Raw genomic sequence first — 24,899 nt, 5'->3', positions numbered from 1 at the left:
GACTAAATGTTTGTATGACTGCAGTAGATTTTTGGCTTCAGTTTTAGATCTGATTATTAGTATCTCTGAATAACTCCTATGTAAACTAGGGATGTAGTAAAGAAGTTCTGGGTTGGTGGCTTGTAGATTCCCTTCCATGTGGTATTGAGTCCTGTTTCATTACATATGCATTCTTAGTTTCTTTTATTCAAACTGAGGGATGACTTTTTTTCTTTTAATTTTAAATTCTCTTTGTCTCTGGTCCTTTACCCTTTATGGAAACTGAGCTCTGCAGTTAGGATCCCTGTAGGCTCTCAATGAGCAGGGCGAGACAACTTTTGCTTCTGCCTGTCTCCATAGTAGCAGCACTTTGTTGTTTTTCAGAAATGATTATTAATTTGATACATAGTTTAAGACCTTAAGGATGCAGAGGCTCTTCTCAGCCTGCTAAGACTAGCCGTGCTTTATTGAGGCAATATGAAAAATAAACAGCCATAAATATGTTCATGATAGAGTCCTTGCTGTCTGAAAGTTATGTGGCAAATGCAAATTCTTGAAAGGTGTCCAGGATTTATCTTCACTAGCTATTTGGGGGTATATTCTAGTCAGATTTTTAAAGCCTAGAAGTCTAGAGTCTTCAGTCTTCATTGCTACCAGTAAAATCATGTGGGAAAGATCTGTTTCATTCATTTGAAAAATATTGTAAAGCTGAAGAACAGATGCAGTCAAAAATTACATTTTGATGATACATCTGTTAATAGATATGCCTATTATTTTAGTTCATAACTTGGGTAGGTAGTATTTTGTTTGGTTTCTTTTGTAATTTTCTAGAAGCTGAATTGTTGTTTTGATAAATATTTGTTCCTTTCACATTGATTTTGTTGATAAAATTCAGTCTGGCAGAGCGATTTTTTTTTTTTTATTGTCTTATTCTTTCTTGTTACAACTTTAAAGAGATTTGAAGAAAGTTATATAAAAATGTACTTTCTTTTATAATAGTAAAATCCAGTAAGAGTCATTTATAACCTCAGTAGGCACTCTCTTGAAAACTTGAATAAAATAAATTGTAAAACACTTTTGAAAATTTGAAGTGGTGTTTGGGAATCTCATACTGTATGCATTGCCCAGTTGTTTCAGTAGAATCATAGAATAGTTAGGGTTGGAAGGGACCCGCTCCCCCTGGTCCTATTCCCACAAGCCTTTATGAATAGTCGCTCTCCAGCTTTCCTGTAAGCCTCCTCCAGGTACTGGAATGTTGCGATAAGATCTTTTCAGTGCCTTCTCTTTACTGAACAAGCCCAACTCTCTCAGCCTGTCCTCGTATGGAAGGTGCCCCAGCCCTCCGATCATATTTGTAGCCCTCTTCTGGGCCCATTCCAACAATTCCATATCCTTCTTATGTTGAGGCTTCCAGAACTGGACACAGTACTCCAAATGGTCAGTGGTTCTTGATTGAAGAGTTTACAGAAGTAATGTATTAGATGTTACCTGAGAATTTCAGTTGAGGATTCTGCATTTAGCTGAAAGGCTTTTATTTGGATCAACCTGTCATCTCATTTTGAGCTGCTTAAGGCTGTGGAGGGTAGTGATCAGGGCACTCTTGCTCTCTTTGTCTTCTGTTGGAAGTGTCTCAGTAGTAGTTCTGAAGATGGAGCCCTTTATATGTTGAGGTGGATTAGTGGAGAGTTGCTCACAAAAGCTGATGTAAGGAAAAATAGCCTGAAATGTGGCGAAGTCATGTCAAATGTGTAAAACAACAGACTACTGGTCACCTAAGGCTGTCAGTATGGAAGAAGCAGTTGTAGAAAAAGGGGTTTTCAAGCTATTCAGGTGTGCTGTGTGCTGTAATGGAGTAAGTTTGGAGAGAACAAACAAACAACAGTTTAATGATTAGTATTAGAATTAAATTGAATGGAAGTGGTAATATCTTAAAATTTGTTTTACTTTCTGCTACTTTTTTCTTCAGTTACACTGCTATTAGTTGTTCTTGTTGAAGCTTTTACCTTCAACAAAGCTGTTGCAGTCTATATACTGAAGAAAGCATTGGTGATTAGTGTATGATACACCTGAGGTAGAGGAAAGTATGAGAGCATTACTGACTGGTAATTGCTTAGTGCTCTTCAGGGTCAAGGCAGAACTTTAGTTCTCAGAGATAAGAGTAGTAGCATCAGAGTTATCCTCTAGAGAATCTTGATAAAGCAGATTGCAACAACTCTACAGGCATGTTGCCATTCCCACATAAGCCTTTTGTTTCATGCCACTGTCTTCAATCAGTGATCTGTTGTGAAGACTGATTATTAGTGCAGATTTTGACTTCATCTGCTGTCCACTAGGTTTTGACTTTCAGCATTTTGAGTCGATATTGTGAGAGATATTTAAGTACTGCGTAGGCTGTGCCACTGACATTGGCATCTTCAGAACAACAGTGTTATTCGTAGGAACTATTGGTTTGAAGCTAATGAAGTCAATTATGTTTAGTGGATGCAGTATCTCATTCTGATCAGAGTTCAGCAAAACTGCACCCAGTCATTACTATTTTTATATTTCTCTGCTGACTAGTTGATGGGTGGCGATAGAAGTGGTCTTGAAGATGGGGTTTTGATGAGTTTGATGGGTCTTTTGTGTTAACTGTTTAGGTAAGAAGCAGCTTATCTTATTCAGCCAGACAAAATCAAGCTCCTGGCGATAGCTATCAAGTATCTAATGAATTTAATTGAAATACACGCATTATTAACATTTCTAGCTGTGATATTGAGCATGAGTAGCAATTTTCAGATACTTTGAATGAGTTATGGTGTTGGCTTTTCAGTTGCATTTGACATTAGCCCTTTGATAAACCTGCAGTTTTGCAGAATCCTGACTGTAAAGCCTGTGTGCTCGATGTAGCTGAAGAGCAGCTGATAAATGTTTTCAGATGTTATGCTTTTTTTTTTTTCTGTTTACCCAGTGAAGATGTTGCTGCATTCATCATCTGCCTACTTTAGTTTTAGTTTCTGTGGCATTATAAGTATGTTAGTTCTAATAGAAGCCAAATCAAATGTAAAGCGTAAAGGCCAAGGAATGTTGTTATGCAGACATATGATCACGAAAAGCTTTTTGCTGTTAGATGATCATCATGAGATAAAATTGCACCTTCAGCCGTGTTGCCATCACCAAGTAGAGGGTAATTCAGATAGTGTTGCTGTGCAAGGCGGCAGTATTTTCATGAGTAAGTGTTGAGATTTTTGCAGGCCAGCAAGTGGAGGAAAATACTGGTTCCAGCTATTTCCTAGTCTCTAAAGGAATATGGATGATCAGAAATTAAGGCTTTTGTTCCTAGTTTGTAGAATGTAATGTGGCTTAATGATAAGAGAAGGGGATCAGAAAAGTGAGTAGTGTATCTTGAGTATCTATAGAGTGGGTTTGATAGAAATTTGGGTAGTGTTCTTGATTCTGTGTCATGACTTGACCTTGTCCTGACTAAGCTTGGAATGATTAGCTTGGAAAATGGGAAAGGAAAGCAATAGCTCATGCTTATTACTAAATACCATTTTGGTATTTCTGTTTCTGCTATTCTATCCACTTGTCTTAGTAAATAAGATCACCTATTGGAAAACATGTGACAAAGTGATACACATATTTGTTCATTCTCAGTTCTTATGGTGTGTTCCTTGGAAGAAAGAAAAAGTCATTGGAATTAGTTTGCTTGAAGACTTTAGTTGTTGTTATTATTAAGAAGGAAATAGAACTTTTCTTAGATGATGCAACATTTTTGTATAGAAGTCATTTCATGTTCAAAATCAGATAAGAAATCTTCACAAAAAATTTTTTCTGATGTCCAGTCTGAACCTCCCCTGGCGCAGCTTGAGGCCATTACCCCTTGTCCTGTCACCTGGGAGAAGAGGCCAGCTCCCTCCTCTCTACAACCTTCTTTAAGGTATAGAGAGCAATGATGTCTCCTCTCAGCCTCCTCTTCTCAAAGCTAAACAACCCCAGTTCCCTCAGCTGCTCCTCATAAGACTTGTTCTCCAGTCCCTTCACCAGCCTCGTTGCTCTTCTCTGAACATGCTCCAGGACCTCAACATCCTTCTTGGAGCGAGGGGCCCAGAACTGAACACAGTACTTGAGGTGCGGTCTCATCAGTGCTGAGTACAGGGGCAGAATAACCTCCCTGGACCTCCTGGTCACTCTGTTTCTGATACAAGCCAAGATGCCATTGGCCTTCTTGGCCACCCTGGCACACTGCTGGCTCTTTGGGCTTGGCCATCCAACCGGTTTTCCACCCAGGAGAGAAAGGTGTACTCAGTGAGAGGATATCTTTGAATTACGTGTTGGTGGTGTGTCAATAAGCTTATTCTTGTTATTTGCTGAAAAGTTGGAATAAGCAACCATTAGTTTTTAATACTGCTATTTAGATGTTGGTTTTGTCTTTCAGTATAAATATGTATTTGTACAGCTACTCAAATATTTTTTTCAATTGTGAAAGGTTAAGCTAACACTTTTTACTTCTTATAGATCTGCTTTGAATATTTAATTTAGCTTTTATTAAAGCTAATTACATGATAAAGCTAAAGCCAATTAATCAAACAATTATACAACTCATACAGCTATTTCAGTATCTTTGGAATCTGGGGGCTAAAAGCTCTAGTGGTTGTCTTGAGCAAGGTTTATGTATTTCAGCAAAATGTGATAACTGATGAATATCTGCAGAAGAGGATATCATTGTGCTCTTTTTAATGAACTAACAATTTCATACAAAAAATCCAATAGTCTTATTGTTTAGAATAAAGGGATACATGTAAATGAGGCCAGTGCTGAAATTGTATTTAAACAATGCTGACAGTTCTTCTATTGTGTCCATTAATTAATTTCCCAGCATCAAGGTTCTCTGGGAATGAACTGCAAAAATAATTAAAATTATACATGAGGTAAATAGTTTGGAATTTCAAAAGGTGAAATAGAGAATTAGTTTAGTAAATATCAGTCATACTGCTTACTTGTGCTCATTTGCCTTTTAAAAGCAGGTTATTGAGGAAGTATGATTTGGCTTTGATTTACTTCATCTGCTGAAGTTCTGCTCACAGGTGGAAAAGTTTCCATATTGTTTTTTAATCAATGGTGCCTGTCCTTATTTCAAATCAGTAGTCTGCTTAAAGCAAATTGAGGTTTATGTAAAAATATTTTGCCTTACAGTGAAGTTCTTCAGAATTAAATCAGTGGCAACATGTTTTTACTAATGATCTAGATTGTGTGCACTATAGGGTAAGTCATATCTTTAAGCAGAATTCTGTGAATAAAAGCAGTTTTGGTTTTAGTGTGACACAGCTTTGCTTTTTTTCTACCACAGTTTTGGCCAACTATTGATTTCAAGTCACTACTTGAGAAGGAATTTAAATATTTAAGTTCAAATTGAATTAGTGATTTCAGATAGAATGAATATGGTCTTAATTAGAAGGAAACATCAAAACTTCTTTCCAGCTGGACAATCATGTCTGAGTAATTGAAGCCCAGCTTTAAGCCTAGCTTAAAATAGAGAAGTCTTTGCAATAAATGTTCTTTCTGTCAATGAATGTAGAGGGAAAAAAGATGGGATTTAAATTTTGGTATCCCAAATATGCATGCCTTTGAAAATGTTTTGTTTGGAGGTTTTCACACAAACCTGCCATGTAACCTATTAACAAAGAAATAGCCTGCAGTTTTTTAGAAAATGTTTTCTTCAACTTCGCCTGTGCTGGGAGGGGAAACTATTCAGTACTTCCATAACTTCTCTCATGCAAAAGGAATTTTAAGTTACGATGGAAGACATCTGAGTAAATTAACGATGCACAATGAATTCTCTGGGAAATAGCTAGAGGGTTATGCTTTTCAATCCTGTGTACACTTTGAAAAGACCGTTGGTAGTGTCATCTTCTCATATCCTATGACAGTTTGTGTGATTTGACAAAATTACTTAGTACTAAGGGATAAAGGGAAATTTATGCTTCAGCTTTATACTCATGAAAGAAACAAAATACATTGTGTGCTTGATTTTCATGCTTTTGGAGGAAATAAAGGACATAGTGGTGATCAGTGTTAATTACATAGAGATTCTCTACTTTGAGTCATTTTATTACACCATGGCTTGGTAAGTTAATTAGGTACCGTCTTTCCTGGCTGTAACCAAAATACTTTGTTCTTTAATACATTACCTATGGTGAACAAAAGAAAGTATAGCTGTAAATAATCAAGCACTTTCTAAAACCTGAACAGTGTAAATTGCCCCCTGTTGTGGAAGAGGACTTAGAATGTTATGTGGTTGTTATTTTTTAATGCACTGAAACTAGCCTGGAGTAATTCTATTAGTTCTTGCTGCTGGTTCTGCAGTTCTAATCTCCTAACAAGTTAGGTGATTTTGATCTTAAATACTTAAATGGAAGAAAAAATTACTGGAAGTATTTTTTTTTCCTAGAGGAACCATAAGTATTTTTATTAGATTGGCGTTTTATATCTTATCCCCCACTATTACGTTGTTTGTTGTTAGCTGAAGTTGCAGTGATTATCACTGGTCAAATTCATGCTGGCAGTGCCATGTCCCTGTTCTTGCAATGCTCTGTCTAACCATAACTCATAGGTAAAATGGAGGTTGTTCACTTTCTCATTTGTAGAAATTCAAAGCAGGAGATTCAGTAATATTCTCTCCAGTAGGTATAAAGAACAACTTATGGTCGCTCTTCTCTATGGATGAGAAGCAGCTTATTAAAATGGGAAACTACAGAAATAAAGAAACTTTCTGATAGTTTCACTATGCATAATTCTTCCATCTATATCTAGGTTCTTTTCAAAATAAAAATGGAAATAAGTGTTGCAAAATCTAATTGTTCTCTCTGTGAAGTTCAGCATCACCTTGTATTTGTGTTGAAGGCATTCTCCAAGAAAACTGCCTTATTCCACTTTCTTCTGTAAATATCCAATTCAGCGAGAGAGGACTGTAAGGGAGTTGCATAAAAAGCTATGTTCCTTTGCTAAGATCTAGTAACTTTGCTGTATGTGGAAGTAATAAGTGACGAGATAAATAATTATCCTCCCCTGTTGACATTTCAGTATTGGATGTGAAGGTACCTCATTGAGTCACAATCCACCTGACATCCTAGTCATGATGAACTCTTTAAAAATTTCATGAAGAATTCTTTAAATGAAACAAATAAACAACATTGTTTTTTTTCTCCACGGGCAAATTCTGGAAAAGCTAGGACAAAAAAGTCAACTATACACTTGAAGTTTATTATTTTTTTATTCTGTTTGAATTGAAGATATTAGCAAGTGAAGAGGACAGTAAACTACACAAGCTATTGTGGAAAGTTATATGAAAGATGCTTCTTAAACTAAATAATTAGTGGGAGACTGCATAAATCAAGTAAATAGTAATTATCAATAGCATCCATTTATATTTGATAATGATTAATAGTCTTACCATTAGTTTTGCTGGCCATGTGGAGCATTCTAACAGGACAAAATGTTGATCCAAAAGAATTCCAGCAATGGTCTGTGTTACTTGTGGCTAGCATTTTGCAGCGGACGTTTATATAACTTCTTCTTTTGGGAACCATTTCTGAGTTGTCATCTTATAGAGCTGAGAGGCCAACTACTAAATTGTTTTGAAAACTGATCTTTGCCCAGTTTTCAGCATTAATCACCCAAATCTAATAGAACATTGTAAGATAAATAATTGTTTTGAACATTCATATCAGAAATAGGAAATATGAGCAAAGTTCTTGTAAAAATGGGTTTTGTAGGGATTTTGTTTGTTTGTTTGTTTGTTTTTAAAAAGGTAGCTCTTCTTTCAGGGACTTAAAAGGAGCACTAAGAGTTGACATAATTTTTACCTGTTGTTTTGGCTGTGCCAGATACCTCTAGCTTGCTGTTATGACCTGAGAATGTTAGTTGCCATTACAAATTTAAAATGCCATGAAATCAGTTTTTTTTCCTTTTTAAGGAAAGGATCAAACCAACCTGTAAATTTTCCTATTAATTGATGGATGTTTGCGTTAGAAACAGCTACTTACAGGCCTTGTCTATATGTAACGTTGGGGTTTTTGGTTTTGCTTGTTTTTTTTAAATAAATGATCCAACTTTGTTGCTTTGTTTATCGTCAGATTAGATTCAACTTAGACCATCGCTGTAGGTCTCTTATTGCTTTTAGGATCACCCTCTTGGGAATAGTCATGGTGAAACAAAAACAACGATAGAAGGCAATCTAAAATGTGCTAACTCAACCAAAATAAATGTTAATAGATTTTTTTAATGTATAACTTCAAAATACTTTTTAATATGTATTGTGACTAAAACTTAAATTTTTTGTACCACAGAGTAATCAGAATTTAATTATATAACTGACTATAAACCTGACGTGCAGGAGAAGGTTATATTCCTATATGAATTGGTAGTCTGCTGTGTACAATTAAACCACTTGTGAACTCTGAACTGTTCCAGTGTCTTTCGGAAAACACTGGACAAGATTTATGTGACTACAATACAATGATCTCTAAACTTAATCATAATATTCTTTCACCATGAGTAAATACAATATTTTAAGAAACTGTTATCATGACTTTTGTAGCAAGAAATCACACATTGCAAAGATTTAAGAGCCAGTAAACACATGCACTGGGTTGATGTAGCCTGTTGAGATTGCTGAAGACAGTGAAGAAGGCTCTTCACTAAAGGATATTAAAGAAAAAACACTGCTATGGAGTTAAATGAAATGCCCTTGTATGGGTAATGACTGTCTGAAAGATAGAAAACAGATGGTAGGAATAAACAGGCAGGTTTCAAAATTAAAGGAAATCGCATGTAATTCTCCTACAATATGTGATGAAGCTTTAGCTGTTTCTGCCGAAGTGATTGGAAAAGCGATACAGGAGTGAGATAAAGCTTGCTGTCAGCACTTGGTTGTTCAGAGTAGAAAAGTGGAGAAGTTGAGAGCAAGGAGTTGCTGAACTGTTTGTTTGGGGGTTTCTTGGTAAATAACCAGACATAAAATAACAGGTAAAATTCTGTGTGAATAAATATAAAGTGATACTGTGTGTGTGCTTTGGACAATCCTGGCTTTATCAGTATAATTATGGCCTTCAAGTTAGCTTTCTGCACTTAAGTGCAAGAGGAAAGTAAGAATTCAGTAGCAGTCAAGAAAAGCAGTCAAAAAGAAAAAACAATCAAAGGCTAGGAATTCCTGGTAAAGAAAAGAAGAACGAAATATCATTATGCAGTTGAGAGAGTTGTATTATTTCTGCATCTTATATGCAGTATACAGTTGGGGGCTCATTTCAAAATCAGAAAAATAAAGGAAATGATGCTTAAGAAGATTGAGGAAGGATAGTGGAATGAGTATATGACTGGAATGGTGGAACAGACAAAAAAACCCTGTAGTCTGCAAAAGAGAAGGAAAGATGAAAGGACTGAATAAAGTGAACATGAAGTGGTTGTTAATGTTCTCAATGTGATAACTGAACAGCCTTGAAACTAGTCATGTTATATAGCTTGTACTTAGAGTTTTGAATTCTTTACCACAGGACTTTGTGGTTTCCTAAAAAGCTTACAGTTGCAAAAAAGCTTTGGGCAGATAAATAGACAAATCCATTAAATTAATATATTCTACAGTTTGTGTGAGACCACCTCTGTGCACAAAATCATTTAAAACTGGAACTGTAGTCTGGGGTCATAGTGCTCTATGCTTTCACTCTGCTGTGGTTGATCATTCCTGGTGGCAGGATAGTCACCCCAGTGGACCTCTCTGTGGTATGCTTGGGCTATGTTTTTTCTCAGACTTGAATTCTGAGTCTCAATTTTGACAGTGGATTGAGTCGGTGCCTAGGAAGTCAGAGCTCCTGGCTGATGGAAAAGGCAAATCTTGGAGGAGCAGTGAACTCATTCCACTTCCCATGATGTTCCTATAGTGGCTTCTCTCCCTTTTTCTATCATAGTTTGCTCGTATAATTTTGGAGAAATTACTTAAACCTCTTTACAGTGAAACTATCTGCTCTCTGTAATGTAGTAAAAATGAGGTACCTTAAACTTGCTTTGTTCACCTGTAATCATAAAGTATTTTGAACTCCTTGTGTCCTAGTCATTAATTATGTGTTAAATGTGCTGCTTTAGTACCTAATCCTGGCTCAATTTTATCACTTTGATCATATTGAGTACTTAAAAAATAATCTCATATTTTATTTACTCTATCAACAAATATAATTCTGTGAGATATTACCCTCCCTAAATGCTGAACTCTCCAGAATATTTGAGGCAGGTTAGACTAATCGTTGACTAGACAATAATCAGACTTGCCATACAACGAAACTTGCATTCCTTCAGTGATTGTCTAATTCAAGAAGTTTGCGGAATGCAGTATAAGAATGCCTTTCATTTCAGCTGCAGAGGAGATCCAGCATTTGCAGGGCAATGAGATATTTGTGATATTAACAATCTAAATGATTTTTATTGAGAATGACAGATGGTTCTTAGATAATGTGCTCTGAGTCGTCTGTAATATGTTCAGAATAAGTCTTCTGGAAAGTTGTACATCTGTCTTGCGATCTTTTGCTAAAATATTTAGATCCAAGGTCATTGTTTATATTTGATTTTAAATAGCTTTTAGCTGGTGGCCTGTGTTTCTGTGCATTTAGAGATCAAACTGTTTGTAACTTCAAAAGCTACAAATGGAAAACTATAATAGGTAGCAGGTGTTAGAAAAGGCAATTATGCATTAGCTCTTTTACTCAATTTCCAAAACTGTCTAAAACTATCCATTGGAAATACTTTGTAGCCTAGACTTATCTCTGAAGCGTGATGAATTCTTAAATCTATAGGGAGATATGCATTTTTTTCTCTAATGAATTGCATATTTAAACCTATTTGATTTCATTTAAAAGGGCTGAAAGAAATTGCCTTGGAAAATAAAGTTGAACAGAGAAATCTCAAGAAAAAATACAAAGTTTTTGTATACTTGCAGGTATTTTTTTTTCTGCAATTCCTCAAAAACATTTTCAATTTCCAGTATTGCAGTTTTGAAATTTCTTGCTTTTAATATTTTTTAAGCCACTTGTCTTGGTTTTCTGGCTATGGAAGAATTTTCTTTATTTTTTCTGTGATAATAGAATGCATTCTTGCACTTAAAATCAGAATCTTAGGTTATTGCCACAGAGAAAGAATACTCTGATGTAATTTGGCTACCTCTGTAATATTGCTTTGTGAGTCTGTAAGAGAGAGCAAAATAAACAGTTTTGCAAGCAGCACAGTGACTTTGAAAGTGAAAATGCTGCTTTCAGACAGATTTCTTTAATCCTCCCCCTTCACCTGTGTGGTTTTCAGGCACTTCTATGATGTTGGATGAATGAGGAGAAGGAAGGAGGATTAGTATATATTAGTACCAAACCAAGTTTCTTTCAGTTACATCTTTTATTGCTTTCTAGATAGCAATAAAAAGGGTATTTCATCATGTTATGTTTTACATAGGAAATTGTTTCAGATCCCTTTGATTAACTTTGACATCTTTCTTCATGTTGTTAAAGAAATGTAAACTTTTACTTTATTCAACAAATAATCTCATACTTAAATACCCTGATTAATAATTATTTTCCATAATTTTTTCCTGACTGCAGACTCTTCAATCTTCCTACTTCATCTGCAAAAATAGTCTTCCTCTTTCTTAATCTACCCTCACAGTATTTACGTACTTCTGTGTATCTGTTCAGCAATCTCAATCCAGTTTTATTTTTCTGCATCCCATAGCCATAATTTTCCTGCTTTCCTGTTTGATTGCAAAAGCTCAGGCTGGTGCCATGCTCTTCAGTTTTCTGATCTTTGAAGTAGATCTAACCACAGTCGTAGTTCACCAAAGGTGAACTGAGATGGTTCTTACTATGCCAGAAATTCTTCACCAGTGGCAGCACATGCTTCAGAGTGGGCTTCTGCAAAATGTGTTACTATTTTCTTGTACAGACTGCTGACTTAATTTTAAACCCAGTCTATTGTCATTGAACATTACTACTCCATTTGCCTTCCAAATTTGCAGAAAGGTTGTCACTTTTGTGAGATAATGTAGTGTATTCCAAAATAATCTAAATTTTCATATATGTTTAAAGGCTATTACTTGAAAGGACGTTTTTAAAATTAATGTTAAAAGAGAGAAATTGCTTGCAGCTCAGTGCTGGGAAAAATAGACCACAAGTGCTGTTTCTATGCTTAATTTTAATTAATTTTTTTTCCTCCTTTTAGAGATAAAAATATTATAAAATATTATAAAATTATTATTAAAAAGGCTGAATGATAAATTACTGCATATTCTGTAAATTTATTTACACAATAAATTAGGAATATAGTTGTTTTCTTAAAACTAGCTTTCTGCATTTCTTTGGATTTGTGTTTCATTATTTAAATTTTTCCACTATAGTATCTGATAAGTGATAGCAGCACTTTGCTTACAATTATGTCTTCTTGAGATATGATTTTATGCTTTTATATATGTTAACTTTACATCCCAAGAGAAATGCCAGCACTAAAGTACAAGATGTGGATTTTTCAGGAGGATGATAGTGATTACATGATCCTGTAAAACTCCAAATTTAATATTGTAAATTGGACTTTACTTTGATTTTTCTGATTAAGATGAACCCTAGAGAGAAGTCTAGTTAAAATTACCACATGCTTTATCTGTCCTGGGATTTTACAATGTTATTCAAGTAGAGTGTTTTCCTAGAGCAGGAAAAATATCACAGGATTTTATGATCAGAATCTTCCTTTTCTGGTTCCAAAATTAGCTAATTTCTATTTTCATTTCCAAGTACACTTTTAAACTTAAAATTTCCCTGCAAATAATTGTCATTATCTCTTTTCTTAACTCTTACTGATTTGATGGACAGGATGATCTGTGATTTGTGTAGCTGCTAGTGTGATGTTTGTACCAACCCCTTGTAGTACACTCTGCACTTCTATCACTTAGGGGCAGAGAAGAAGGAAAAAAAGGAGGAGAATATTTTTCCTTGTCTACTTGTGAAAGCAATGAGGTGTCTTTGCTACACTGTTACAAATGTTATGTAGACTATTTTAAATACAGTGCTCTCTAGATAGCAATAAAATAGGTATTTCATCATGTTATGTTTTACATAGGAAATTGTTTCAGTTCCCTTTCATTAAGCAGAAAACTATTTTTCTACAAAGTAAACTGCAGTTTTGAAATGACCAGTAGAGAGTATGAAAAAAAATCGCTATAATTTTACATCACTGCAATTTGATCTTACAACTATTGTTTAGATATCAGAGTTTAAGTATCCCTACATTTGTCAGATTATGTGGCTTAATTTTATAATTATTATTTTTATGAGATTTTACATTTTTACCAGTTCACAGTTATTGCATTTGTAATTAAATATCATTTTTCCAGTTCTCAATAGTGTAGAAAATAAAATCTAAGATTAAGTTGGTAATACAAGAAAACTTAGTGAAGTCTTTCAAAAGCAGGATCAGAACCTTTTCCGGATTCATAGGTATACTTATACAATGTTAGTTTCTAGTGGGAGGTTTATAAAGTGCCTGAATCCACTGATTTGAGCTATAACAGAAATCTGTAGATCTGAATACAAATATGAGTTATAAATGTTTTGTGTTATGAGTAGATTTTTTTTCCTTTAGTGAAGACCTCTGACTCAGTCAAATATAGACCAAGTTGTCTGTTTTTAAAATAGCAGAATTTATAATGAAAAGCTAGTACTAGTAAAGTTTGCTCCCAGTAATGGAGATGAACCATATGCTTGTACCACAAATCTGAGCCAGGCAGTCCGATATTTCATGCAAGATGTAAGCTAATGGATGACTTCAGAAATGAATTTAGATATGAAGAATGGATGCATCTCTCACCCTAATTCCCATTACAAATAATAGCTATGATTAGGTTTTGCGTATTTTAAATGCAAACATGTATGTGAGACGGAGAGAGCGGACATTTGTAGTTACTAGTGGATGCCATAAAAGTACACTTGGGCTATCTGGTGATCAGAAATATTATTCTTGTATTGAAAGGATGATATATATTTTTTTTTTCTAGTCTGAACCAGAGGGTTTTTCTCACTTCCACTTGTACGTCTGTGCTGCCTTCCTTGTCAGGTGGAGGAAAGAGATCCTGGAAGAAAAAGATTTTCAAGTAAGTGAAGGGAATGTTTCTCAAGCATGGGGTGGTATTTATTAATTTTAGCTTCCTAGCATTACTTGGGGATGAATTTATGGCGAAATAGTAGCAGTTGCAGTAAGACTGTGAGGGTGTCTGACTTAGAGTTGCTCAAAAACTGTTACACCTGAAGTAATAGACTAGAAGCAGTATGAGATGCGTTTTCTTTGTCCTCTCTGCAAAAAAATGCTTTTAAATTGAGACAGACAATGATGATGATTTCTGGAGATGCTGTTACAAGTAAACCCTCGGTGTTTTGCAAAGAGGTTTTCTGAGAAGGTAACTGGATATTTTATTTTTTTAATATTAAATGCATTGGTGGAGACATTTATTTATGATTTCTCATATATATAGTATAACAGCACACTCTAACAAAGTGATGTTCATTCTTTCAAATAAACTAGGCAAGCAGCCTTTTAAAATAAGGGCCCTGTTTTTCAGCGGGAAAAAAAAGGACCATAGGTGTATTTACTTCAGATCCCTACATTTTTCCAGCAAAGAACGTATCAGGGAGTTGTTTGGAATGGGATTTGAATATGGTAAATAGGAGAGTCATGTGCATGACCCTATAAAAGTTCAGTTACATTTCTGAAGTGATGACAGTTCATTTTTATAGAAATATTTTATGTCTAATTTTACTCTGTGATACACATACAATGCCTGAAAGGTGTTAAAGTCCTTTTTACAGGCTGACTGTAAACAAACTGTACTGCAAAGCCCCCACCGTTGCCTGCCCCAGGGAAATGGCCCGTTACCAGCTTATTTTCTCTCCAACTGACTGAACTCTGTTGCCCTGTACAAATGAACCATTGTGTAAATTTGTGTATCGCTTCAATCTGTTTTATCTTTCTTCATAAAACAATTTATTCAGAGCACTTTAACTCTCGTTGTCTGTTTTTGCAATAAATAAATGCCTAAGGGCATAACATAACAGCTTTAATTTATACTACCTGCTAACACTGTCAGATTTTCTCAATTTATGGTACTTTGTCAAAAATAACTTTGATGTTGGAAGCCATTCCTTTCAAATACAATTGTTCACTGTTAATCCTTCCTATTAATTTTTTCCTGTTGATTTCCTGCACCAACTTTCATAACAATTTTCTCCTCTCTAGTGGATCTGTTACATCTATGTTTAAAGTAAATAATAATCCAAAGATATGGTACTATGAAGATTTGTTTTGTGTTTCCTTGCATATGTTCATATTTATTTACTTAATATTGACATATTTCTTTATGGTTTAATTTCTTTATAAGCTATGTAAACTAGACTATAAAATACATAAATCAAGAGCACGCTGGAGTGCTTTTATCAGACTGCTTGAGCTTGCTTACCACATAGAAATGGAATTAGTAATTTTGAGGATCTGCAGATTAGTGCTAATTTTATCACTATCATATGTGAGCACTAAAAGACTTGGCCTTCTTTATTGTGTAACATGACCCTTTAAAATGACTAAACTGAAGTGTTATCAATTCTGCAAATGATACTTCTCTCCCACAGGCAAGTATAAAATCCATTATTCTTCCACTTTATTAATAATAGCTATAGACCATTGCCTAGTCTTCAAAGTAGTAGCTCAAGTAGCAAGCATTTAAACTACATTGGAAAATTGGGAAGTTCAGTTGAAGTACTTTGACTGTATTGAATTAAATGTTATTCAGAAGTGGTCATAGTTATAGTACATTTGTACTGAAACTTTGTGTTCTGTAGACCATGAGAAGAATCATCAAAAATGGATCCAGTCATTTCTCTTGCACATAGCATGTGTTTGTTTTTCTGCATAGATAAGGCAAGTCTCTTCTAATTGTCAGTCAGAAGGTCTGGTGGTTCTTTAGTGCTACCTATGAAAGTCCATGCTGTTTTACATGTCTGTTTGATCTCTTTCAGTAAAATTAAAAACCTGACAGAAATTCTAAGGCAGAATAATTTGCCCAGAACATCAGATGTGATTTGGCAGATGAGACACTGAGCAGGTTTTGAGAGAATAATTTTGAAAGACTTAGTGTGACGATACTTTTTTCTTATTACTTGTTGAACTATATTATCAGTAATGTTACTGGGTGATGATAGACAGTAATGTTTGCTCTTAAGATATTTATTTCTGTTCTCTTATGTGTCTTGTGACAACCTGAGCAATGAGTACAAGTATATGGTGTTTACTCTTCCTCATATGAACAGATTAATTAATAGATTTATGTACCAAATATTGAGCTGTGCATGACAGTATTTCCTTTTTACAGATGGCGTTGGGGAGGGGGTGTACATGGTTTCGTTGTTTTTTGGTTTGTTTTTTTTATTGTGTAGCAGAGAAAGAAATTATGCAATAAAAGGAATTAGGCTGGCTAGACTACTTCTGTGGGGTGACAAAACTTGAAAAATACTTGCTACTTGTTTTACATCTGTATGATTAAGTATTTTTCTATCAAAGGAAATAAATTTTGATGAGAAATGGAGGAAGAAACCAAGTCAGGCCTGCAGATATTGGAATAATAATGCATATGTTGCATATATGTATATAAATGTATACGTATATGTTTACATGTATATGTAAACTTGCAACAGAAGCCTATAAAACTGTGTTCAAGCTGTTCCCATCTTTTTCATTTTTGAAAGAGTTTAACAAAATAATTTTCTCACTCTAAGATGATAATCAAGTCATGATAGAACCTGCATTGATTTTAATCTGTTTGAACAAGTTCTATTGTTTTTACTGCCATCTATTTGATAAGATATCAAAGTAGACCTCATGTGAAACATGAGATTTGTGGATTAGCATAAGTTTTAGCAGTAGACAAATGAGGAGAAAGGTGATGTAAATGTAGAGCAAATTACAATGTTATTTGTCCCATGTCTCTGCTTTATAAAAACTGGCACCTCCTGAATTTCACAGATTATTCCATGTCACTTGTCCATATCCTTATAAATAGTTCCTGTCTAACTACTGTAAAATACAGCACAACAGCCAATGAAAGACAATTGCAGTGTCTTAAGCTAAAATATTTGATTTGAGGAGGGGGAAATATCAAACTTCTTTTTTTTTAATTCGGAAATTTACAGTTGCTAACATTTTATCCAGCTGAATAAAGGTATCGGTAACCTTTCTAGTAAGCTTTGATCCCATTTTGAAATTTGCTATGTAATTTAATGAGCTATGCAAGACAATGCTATGTAATGAGGGCAAAAACTATATAATACATGCAGATTTGAAATTTTCCAGGGTCACTTTTTGATAGCAGTGCAACTGTAGTGACAAGTTTTCAGATAGGTATTTTAAATATTTCATGCCCACACACAATACAAAAGTCAACGTTGCTGAAAAGAATGTTAATGTTTCAGTTATACTTGGAGCTTCTTATTCTCTCATGATACTCAATTTGAGAGTCCACTTTACCTACATAGGCTACACCACAAACCTAGCTAGTTTGGGTAGCTCTGTAGCTCTTTTCGTACTTCAGCTTAGCAATTTTTACTTCATATGTGGGGGAACAGAGAATGCAATGGGCAGATAGTAAATGGGTAAGCTTTTAATCCTGGTCAGATTTTTCTTTGTAACTGATGTGATGTTTTATAGGATTGAATGGGTCATTTCTCCCAAGTGACAGGGGACGGGACAAGGGGGAATGGCCTCAAACTCCACCAGGAGAGGTTCAGGCTGGACATCAGAAAAAAAATTTTCACAGAAAGGGTCATTGGGCACTGGCAGAGGCTGCCCAGGAAGGTGGTGGTCACCATCCCTGGAGGTGTTTAAAAGACGGGTAGATGAGGTGCTCAGGGACATGGTTTAGTGGCAGATAGGAATGATTGGACTCAGTGATCCAAGAGGCCTTTTCCAACCTAGTGATTCTGTGATTCCTAGCTTATGATCTTTCTGTGGATGGTATAAATGTTCTAATTCACTGGTCCATACTAGTGTTAGATTTTACAAACCAAAAAATTAGCAAGTTTAATGTAGATAAAGCTACAGGATTTTTTTTGTGATGTGAATGCAAAATGTGAAATTCATTTCATTTCTACTATATAGCTTAAGTAATTAAAGATGCAAGTAATGAGGACCTTCCTATTCATCAGCATGTCTTAGTCTTTGACTTAGTGTTGTTCATTTCCCCGAGTACAGCTATAATTCCAAAATTCTTCTGAATTCTTGAGATGTGAATGGTTGATGCTGTTGTGATGAAAGATTGAAGCATGATTTTGAGCATAATTAGAATTAAAATATTAATAGAGAATATGGATGTTGAGTGTAGTGCTGTCATGTGCAGGATATCTGAAAGGTTTGTAAGGAAACAGGACTTCAGGGACTAGATTCAACTGTCAAACTGAACATAAGCTAATAGTAATGTTGGACTGATACTTTTTTAACTGTTAGAGATTTGGTCCAAATTTTTCAGTTGAAATATGTTATCATTTTGTTGACATAGCTAAGCTATAAAAATGTATTCAATATGTTGTAGTAAGGAATCTGTCTTGCAGATTTTTTTCTTCTTCATGATTCTGAGTTACAGGCGTTTCTCTCTGTTTAACAGACATTTTCGTTCATGCTGTCATCAACCCAGATCTTTGTTACTGCAATGTCCTTTTCTTTGGCTTTGACAAATGCATTTTTGCTTCATTCATATTCACCCAGACTGCAAAGAAGCTGTAGAAATCATTTTTCAGTCTATCATTTTTTTCTTGCTTTGCATCTCCTTTAGCTCCCTTTCCTTTATAGCACCAAGGAAAACTTAGACACTTTCTCTTTCAAGGCCTTTAATGGACAAATGCCGACACCGTACATGTTATTTCATATTCGTTGTTGAGATCCTGACTGCTAGTTTATCAGCCAGTGATGACAGCCTCATCATGCACTTGAGCTAGCAAGAAAGTATCTGTGCTATCTCCCAGGCTGACTGTCTTTCTTAAATGGAGCACCTAATGCAGAAACTCCTTTCCTCTAAATCCTTACGTAAGTTCTTTTTTGCTGCAATACCCAGAATCGATTTGGCAGGTAGGCTTGAGTCTGTTAATAGCAATTGCAGTCACATTGGCTAGTTTTGTGTTGCTTCTTTTTACTGTTCTTTGAATTTTTTGTCTCTTGTTTTAACATGAGGCATTAGAACTTTGCGTTAATGACTGTCCTTTATTCTGATTTATATAATCTTTAAAATAATGATTCTTTAATCATTATTTTATATGCATACTAGGGAGTAAGCTTACGGACCTTATGACCAAAATGAATGTGTGCACAGTTGTCTGTCCTATTAAAATTTCGATAAATGCTCTTGGTGTTTTTCAAGCATTTAATTATGGTGAAGTATTACTGGCTCATGTTGGTTCAAATTTTAATGTGAACCATTATCTTCCTACATTGTATGAACAATAAAATTTTCAGAAAAATAGTATTATCATTACTTATGTAAGTGTTTATGCTGTATGAAGTTGTTGTTATAGTTAATCCTAGATTAAATCTTAGGGTTTGTATGTTAGCTTTAAGATGGATGCCTGATTTAGAGTGCAGTGAAACACTTCACAGTGTCTACATTTGAATAAAAGTCAGGGAAACTTTGAAGTGCATCTTTAACATCGGGATGGGGAGAACACTGTCAACATCTTCCATTTGTTTTGGCTTTCCTTCCCTCATTTAATAACCACTTGATGAGAATCAGAACAGAGTTTGAAGGCTCATTACGATCTGCCACTCTTCCTAAATCTCAGCTCACTTGAATACTTTGCCCCCTTATTTCAAATAAGAGTAGAGAAAACCCAGGTTAATATCTTCTAATTCATGGTAAGCATACACTACTGATATTTCAAGTCCCATTTAGCACACGAGCTTGCCCTTTTAGTCTTTTTCCTCAGATTTATCAGCATTTTTGGGAGTGAGGGCAATTGTTGATACCTATTTTCAGTTTTCTGCCTATTAGATTATTTAGGTTTTGTACATATTAGTTTTCTGAACACAAGAGTGTTTACCCCTCTTCTCTGTAAGCTCTATGATTAACTGGTTTTGTGTTTCTGGATCCTGCACCCTCACTCTTCCATGTGTGGAAACTAACAGAGTCTTTTCTGTGAATGTAACAAAACCTTTGAAGAGTTAAGGAATGTGAACGTGAAAATCTTTCTGACTTTAAAGAACTTGACTGCTAACATTCCTGTCATTTTATTCCCTACTGTGAGCACTTTTGGAAGACATTCAATATATTGTCATGTGTTCCAAGAAACTGGAAATTCTGCTGTTTCAGACTTTAAACACTGTAACTATATCAATCTGTAAGGGTTGCTCCTTTATCTCAGAATACTGGTAGCAGACAACTGGAAGTTAGCAGCATTAAATCATTTATATTTAGAAAAAAGAACTTGGAATAATAAAATTGCTAACTGTTTTTGCATGCAAAGAGCTTAATCTACAAAGAATGAGGTGTTTGGTAAAATTTGTATCTTAAATGCAGTTTTATAGGGGAAATGCTTCAGGTGCCCCTTCAGTTTCTTCAGTTACTTCCAAATAAAGTTGCTTTTGGAATAGTTTGCTTTTATGACAGTCAGGGATATGTTGCGGTTGTAGATGCACCATATTTTAAAAGTTTGAATATGAGCATTGATTATCAGTTTTGTGCTTGGGTTTCATATGCAATATACAACAATTCATTAACTTCCCCCCTTCTTTTATGTAGAACAAAATCTTTGACAACAGATTTGTTGTAAATGACTGCTAAGGCTGTATATTAGTAGGACTGAGTTGTAACGCTAATGTTTTTCCATGTTCTTCAGAAAAAGCAGAGCAGCTATATGGCTAAGTTAGCAGTCATTTGTATTTGCCAAATCAGTTATATGTGACACTAGATAATATTTGTCTTCTTATTTTTCAGAACTTAATCTATTAAGTAACAGAAGAAATATGTAAACCAGATCCATAGTTCTATGCAAATACTATATGTAAATATAATTCATGTTACAGAGACCACTTAGATGGACAATGGGTTATGTTATGTAGTTAGGCTTTAGTTTTAATGAAATAAAGCAAATCCTGTAAGTCAGGTCTAAATGAGAAATGAAGTCACTTTAAATTGCCTTTGTAGTCAGTGGAAAGACATGACTGTGAATCAAGGCACTTCCGATCTCACCCTACCCTCTGAAAATATTTATTTCACTGTATTAATTACAAAGGATCATGGGATTGTCAGAATAGACTCAATCTGTTAAATATCTGCATTTAGTTGTCTGATTTTGAAGATTCCTTGAAGACTTCCTTGGAGATCCGAATATCTCTTTGCAAGCCCAAATACCATTTCCTGTACTGTTACCAGAGACATTTCCAGTCAGGGGGAGGGAGGGAAGCTCTTAAGCATCCAGGAGCAAATCCAGTGGAGACTGTTGAATTGAGGGAAAGAGATATCGAACATAATTCCACTTGTAAAACTTAATGTTGTGTGAAGAAAAATAGTGGAGCATAGTGTTTACACAATTCATGTTGCTTGAAAGATACCTTTACATTCTGAATGTTTTCATGGGAAAGGAAAGATGTATGCTTCTTTAGCAGGCATTCATTTTTCAGGGTGGAGTTAGTTGACTATGAGAGTCCTGAGGCGTCCTCTTTTGAGTGCAGCTCTGTTTATTTAGTTTTTATTATTTTTTTAACCTTTCCATTTCTGCTCATTTTGTGCAGTGACTAATTAACATGGCAACATAAAAAAGAATATAGCGAACATATCACTTGGTCCCTGATTATCTACTATAATACTAAGTAAGACACAAAAAACCATGAGATTGTGCCTGTAACTCTTTATTTAACAAATTAAGAAAATCAACTGTGATCACCTTCAAAACAGTTCCCTTCTGAGTTGAAGCACAGCTGCATATGATGCTGCTGATGTTCAAAGCAATTCCACAGATCATTTTCTGAAAGGCTGTTGAGGTTCTCTGTCATTTTTCCTTTCACATCTTCTACTGATAAAAAAAAAATGGGTTTCTTTGGAGCACTGACTTGATCTATGGGAAGAGATAAAAATTGCAGAGAGCCTGGTCTGGCGAATAGGACAAGTGCTCAAGCACAGTGATGTTGTTACTAGCTAAATACTGCTTCATAGACAATGTGTTGTGGACTAGTGCGTAGTTTAAGTGTAAAATCCACTAGTTTCTCCACAATTCTGACACATTAGCACAATTTTGTCAACACTTCAGTGTCATACTCCTGATTTCCTTCTCGCCTCTGGGAATCCACTGCCAACACAATACCCTGGATATTGAAGAAAACAATTAATGTGGCCTTGAATTTTTAACAACTCGTGTGCTTTTTTTGGCCCTGGAGATGTTACTGATTTCCACTGTATTGATTGTCGCTTGATTTCTGGATCATATATAAATATCCAAGTATCATCACAAGTAATTACATATTTCAACAAATCTGATTCACCCACAATGCGTTGCAAAATGTCCAAACACGGTTCCTGGCAACATTCTCTTTATTCATCTGACAGCGTTTTTTGAACCATTTTTGCACACAGGTCTTCCTTTGAATACATCAAATGCTTTCCTTGTCCTACTAAACTTTTTCAGCTACTTCTTAAACACCCAATCTCCTATCTTTTAGAATCACATCTTGCACTTTTTCAATGTTGTCATCAGTAACTGCTGTGTGTGGGTGGCCTGGGTGATCATCATCATTCATGCTTTCTCTGCCTTTTGAAAATAGTTTGTGCCATTCAGAAATGCCTGCGTGAGACATGCGCTTCACTGTAAGCCTCAGTCAATAATGAAAAGTTTCACAAGAAACTTAATGTTAACTCTCTGTTCACTCTTGCACACTGACATTTTCCAACCAAGGGTAAGGAAATGTCTATATTTGAACACACGTCCACTTATACTGAGTGAAGTGATTGAGCAGAGCCTTGTCTCACTGTGGCAGGTTAGAACATATTCTATAACCATGTCTTTGTCTTTCCCCTCCCACTCTTGGTTCCCGAGTTACAGATTTAGTCTTGGATATTTGTGTCAGACCTCATAGTCTATTTGATATCAGTTTCTTGAAGAAGGAAATATAAAGGATTACAAAAAAACAGAGAACATGGAGAGTTACTTGAATGTAGAACTTAGAGATCATTCTAGTAGCAATGATGTAATAATTTCTCTGTCAAACTGGATACCATAAAAAGTGTAGGATCCTAACACTTTAGTCTTGTAAAGGCGACTAACTAGTGTTACATATCTGCAAGTTCCACAGTTTACCAAAATCTTTATTTCATTATACTCGCTGAAAAGTGCATATTTCAAATGTGATTAGATTGATCCCATTAACCTTACAGTGCCATTGGTCAGCTTTTCCCATTTGCCCCAGGAACTAATTCTCAGGTTTTTAATGGAAATTGCTTAGTGAAATTTGTGCTAGATGAAGTGCTATTTTCTCTGTTGTTTTTTATTAGTGTTGTTGCTTCAGTTACAGGAAAATGTTTACTATAAGGTTTATGTCCCTTACTTGGTGTTTTTTGTTGATGGTTGCTCTTGCAGAATGAACTGACACCCAGTAAATAAGCCAGGATGTAGCAACAAAAATGAATAGCAAATGCAGCTTTTGGAGTGAGTGAGCCTGACCTGGACTGAATGTAGTGAAATAATTTTAAAGGAGGTTTCTTTATGAGCAGTGGTATAGTGACTAGTTTTTGGGTCCGTATATTCTGATGAATTCCTAAAGCATTCACGCATAAGATATTTAGTGATGGATGACAGCATTTTCCTGAAGTGAAGAGCTGTACTTGGACGTTTCTTTTTCCAAGCCTGTACATTCTTGTTGCCCTCCTCTAATCATGTTCGAGCAACTCAATGTCTTTCTTGTACTTGGGAACCCAAAACTGAACTGAAATGATGCAGTCATTCACTAGATTTATGACAATCAAATAAAGTGATATCTCCAGTTACTTTATCAGTATTTAATAGTGAGAAAATGTAAGTTTCTGTCTTGGTCACTAGATCTCATTTTAATGTATGCTGAATTATGCTTCTTAATAAAAGACTCAGAAGCAATTAGTAAGATGAAATTCTGTAAAAGTTTATTTACAGCAGTTTAATAGATATTGCAAGCAACTCATTGTCATCCAACTAATTGAGATATGAAGATAAATTTACATTGCTGTTTGTAACATGAGTTGCATGTTATATTGGTTTTGGGTTTGTTTTTATTGAACAGAACTGTAGATGTATTGTCACACTTAATTTCACCCATATGTATTTTATGTTTCTAGGCATTATTAGGATGTTATATGGGGTAATGATAGGGTTTTTTAAAGAAAACAGAAATAATATTTTTTTCAAGATGCAGAGAATCCTCAGTTTTGTTATGTTCAGCTACAGAACGTACATGGTGAAATGCTTTAGCAAATCTGCAGTGTTCAGAAAAACACATATCGTTAATGCTATTAGTGTGCAAACAGCACAATGAATCCAAATTCATGAAAATGTAATATTGTCCTAGAATTAATAAATCAGTAGCTTAGTCAAAATCAAGTTGGTAAGAAACTTCTCCTGCTTCCCCAACTCTTTAAGAGATAATCGCACACAAAGAAGACAAAAAAAAAGCTGTTTAAGAGCAGAGGACTCTTGACCGTCTCCACCAAATCTGGTCATTGTGTCAGTAAGTTTATTTAAATAACTTCTGTTAAACTTTCAAAGTTATGAGGTTTTGGCACAATTTTGTGATTACATTTAAATGAGAAGCTGAATGGTTTTAAGTAGTTCTCATTGCATCTAAAAATGACATTGTATGTCATATTTGTAATAGAG

General features: G+C 35.0%; 1 protein-coding gene across 2 annotated transcripts in view; it reads left to right on the top strand.

Moving 5' to 3' along the window:
- Window positions 1–24,899, top strand: part of TBC1D22A (TBC1 domain family member 22A) — a 169,342-nt gene that overhangs the window by 118,425 nt on the left and 26,018 nt on the right. For both annotated transcript variants that reach the window (XM_054065116.1, XM_054065109.1), the window contains one exon: window positions 14,030–14,125. In XM_054065116.1, coding sequence (XP_053921091.1) covers window positions 14,030–14,125 — 96 coding nt within the window. The remainder of the gene's footprint in view (window positions 1–14,029; window positions 14,126–24,899) is intronic.

The sequence above is a fragment of the Cuculus canorus genome, chromosome 1 (genome assembly GCF_017976375.1).
Source record: "Cuculus canorus isolate bCucCan1 chromosome 1, bCucCan1.pri, whole genome shotgun sequence".
Classification (NCBI taxonomy): domain Eukaryota; kingdom Metazoa; phylum Chordata; class Aves; order Cuculiformes; family Cuculidae; genus Cuculus; species Cuculus canorus.
Note: the sequence above shows the minus strand (reverse complement) of the source record. Positions and strands in the feature narration are given on the sequence as shown.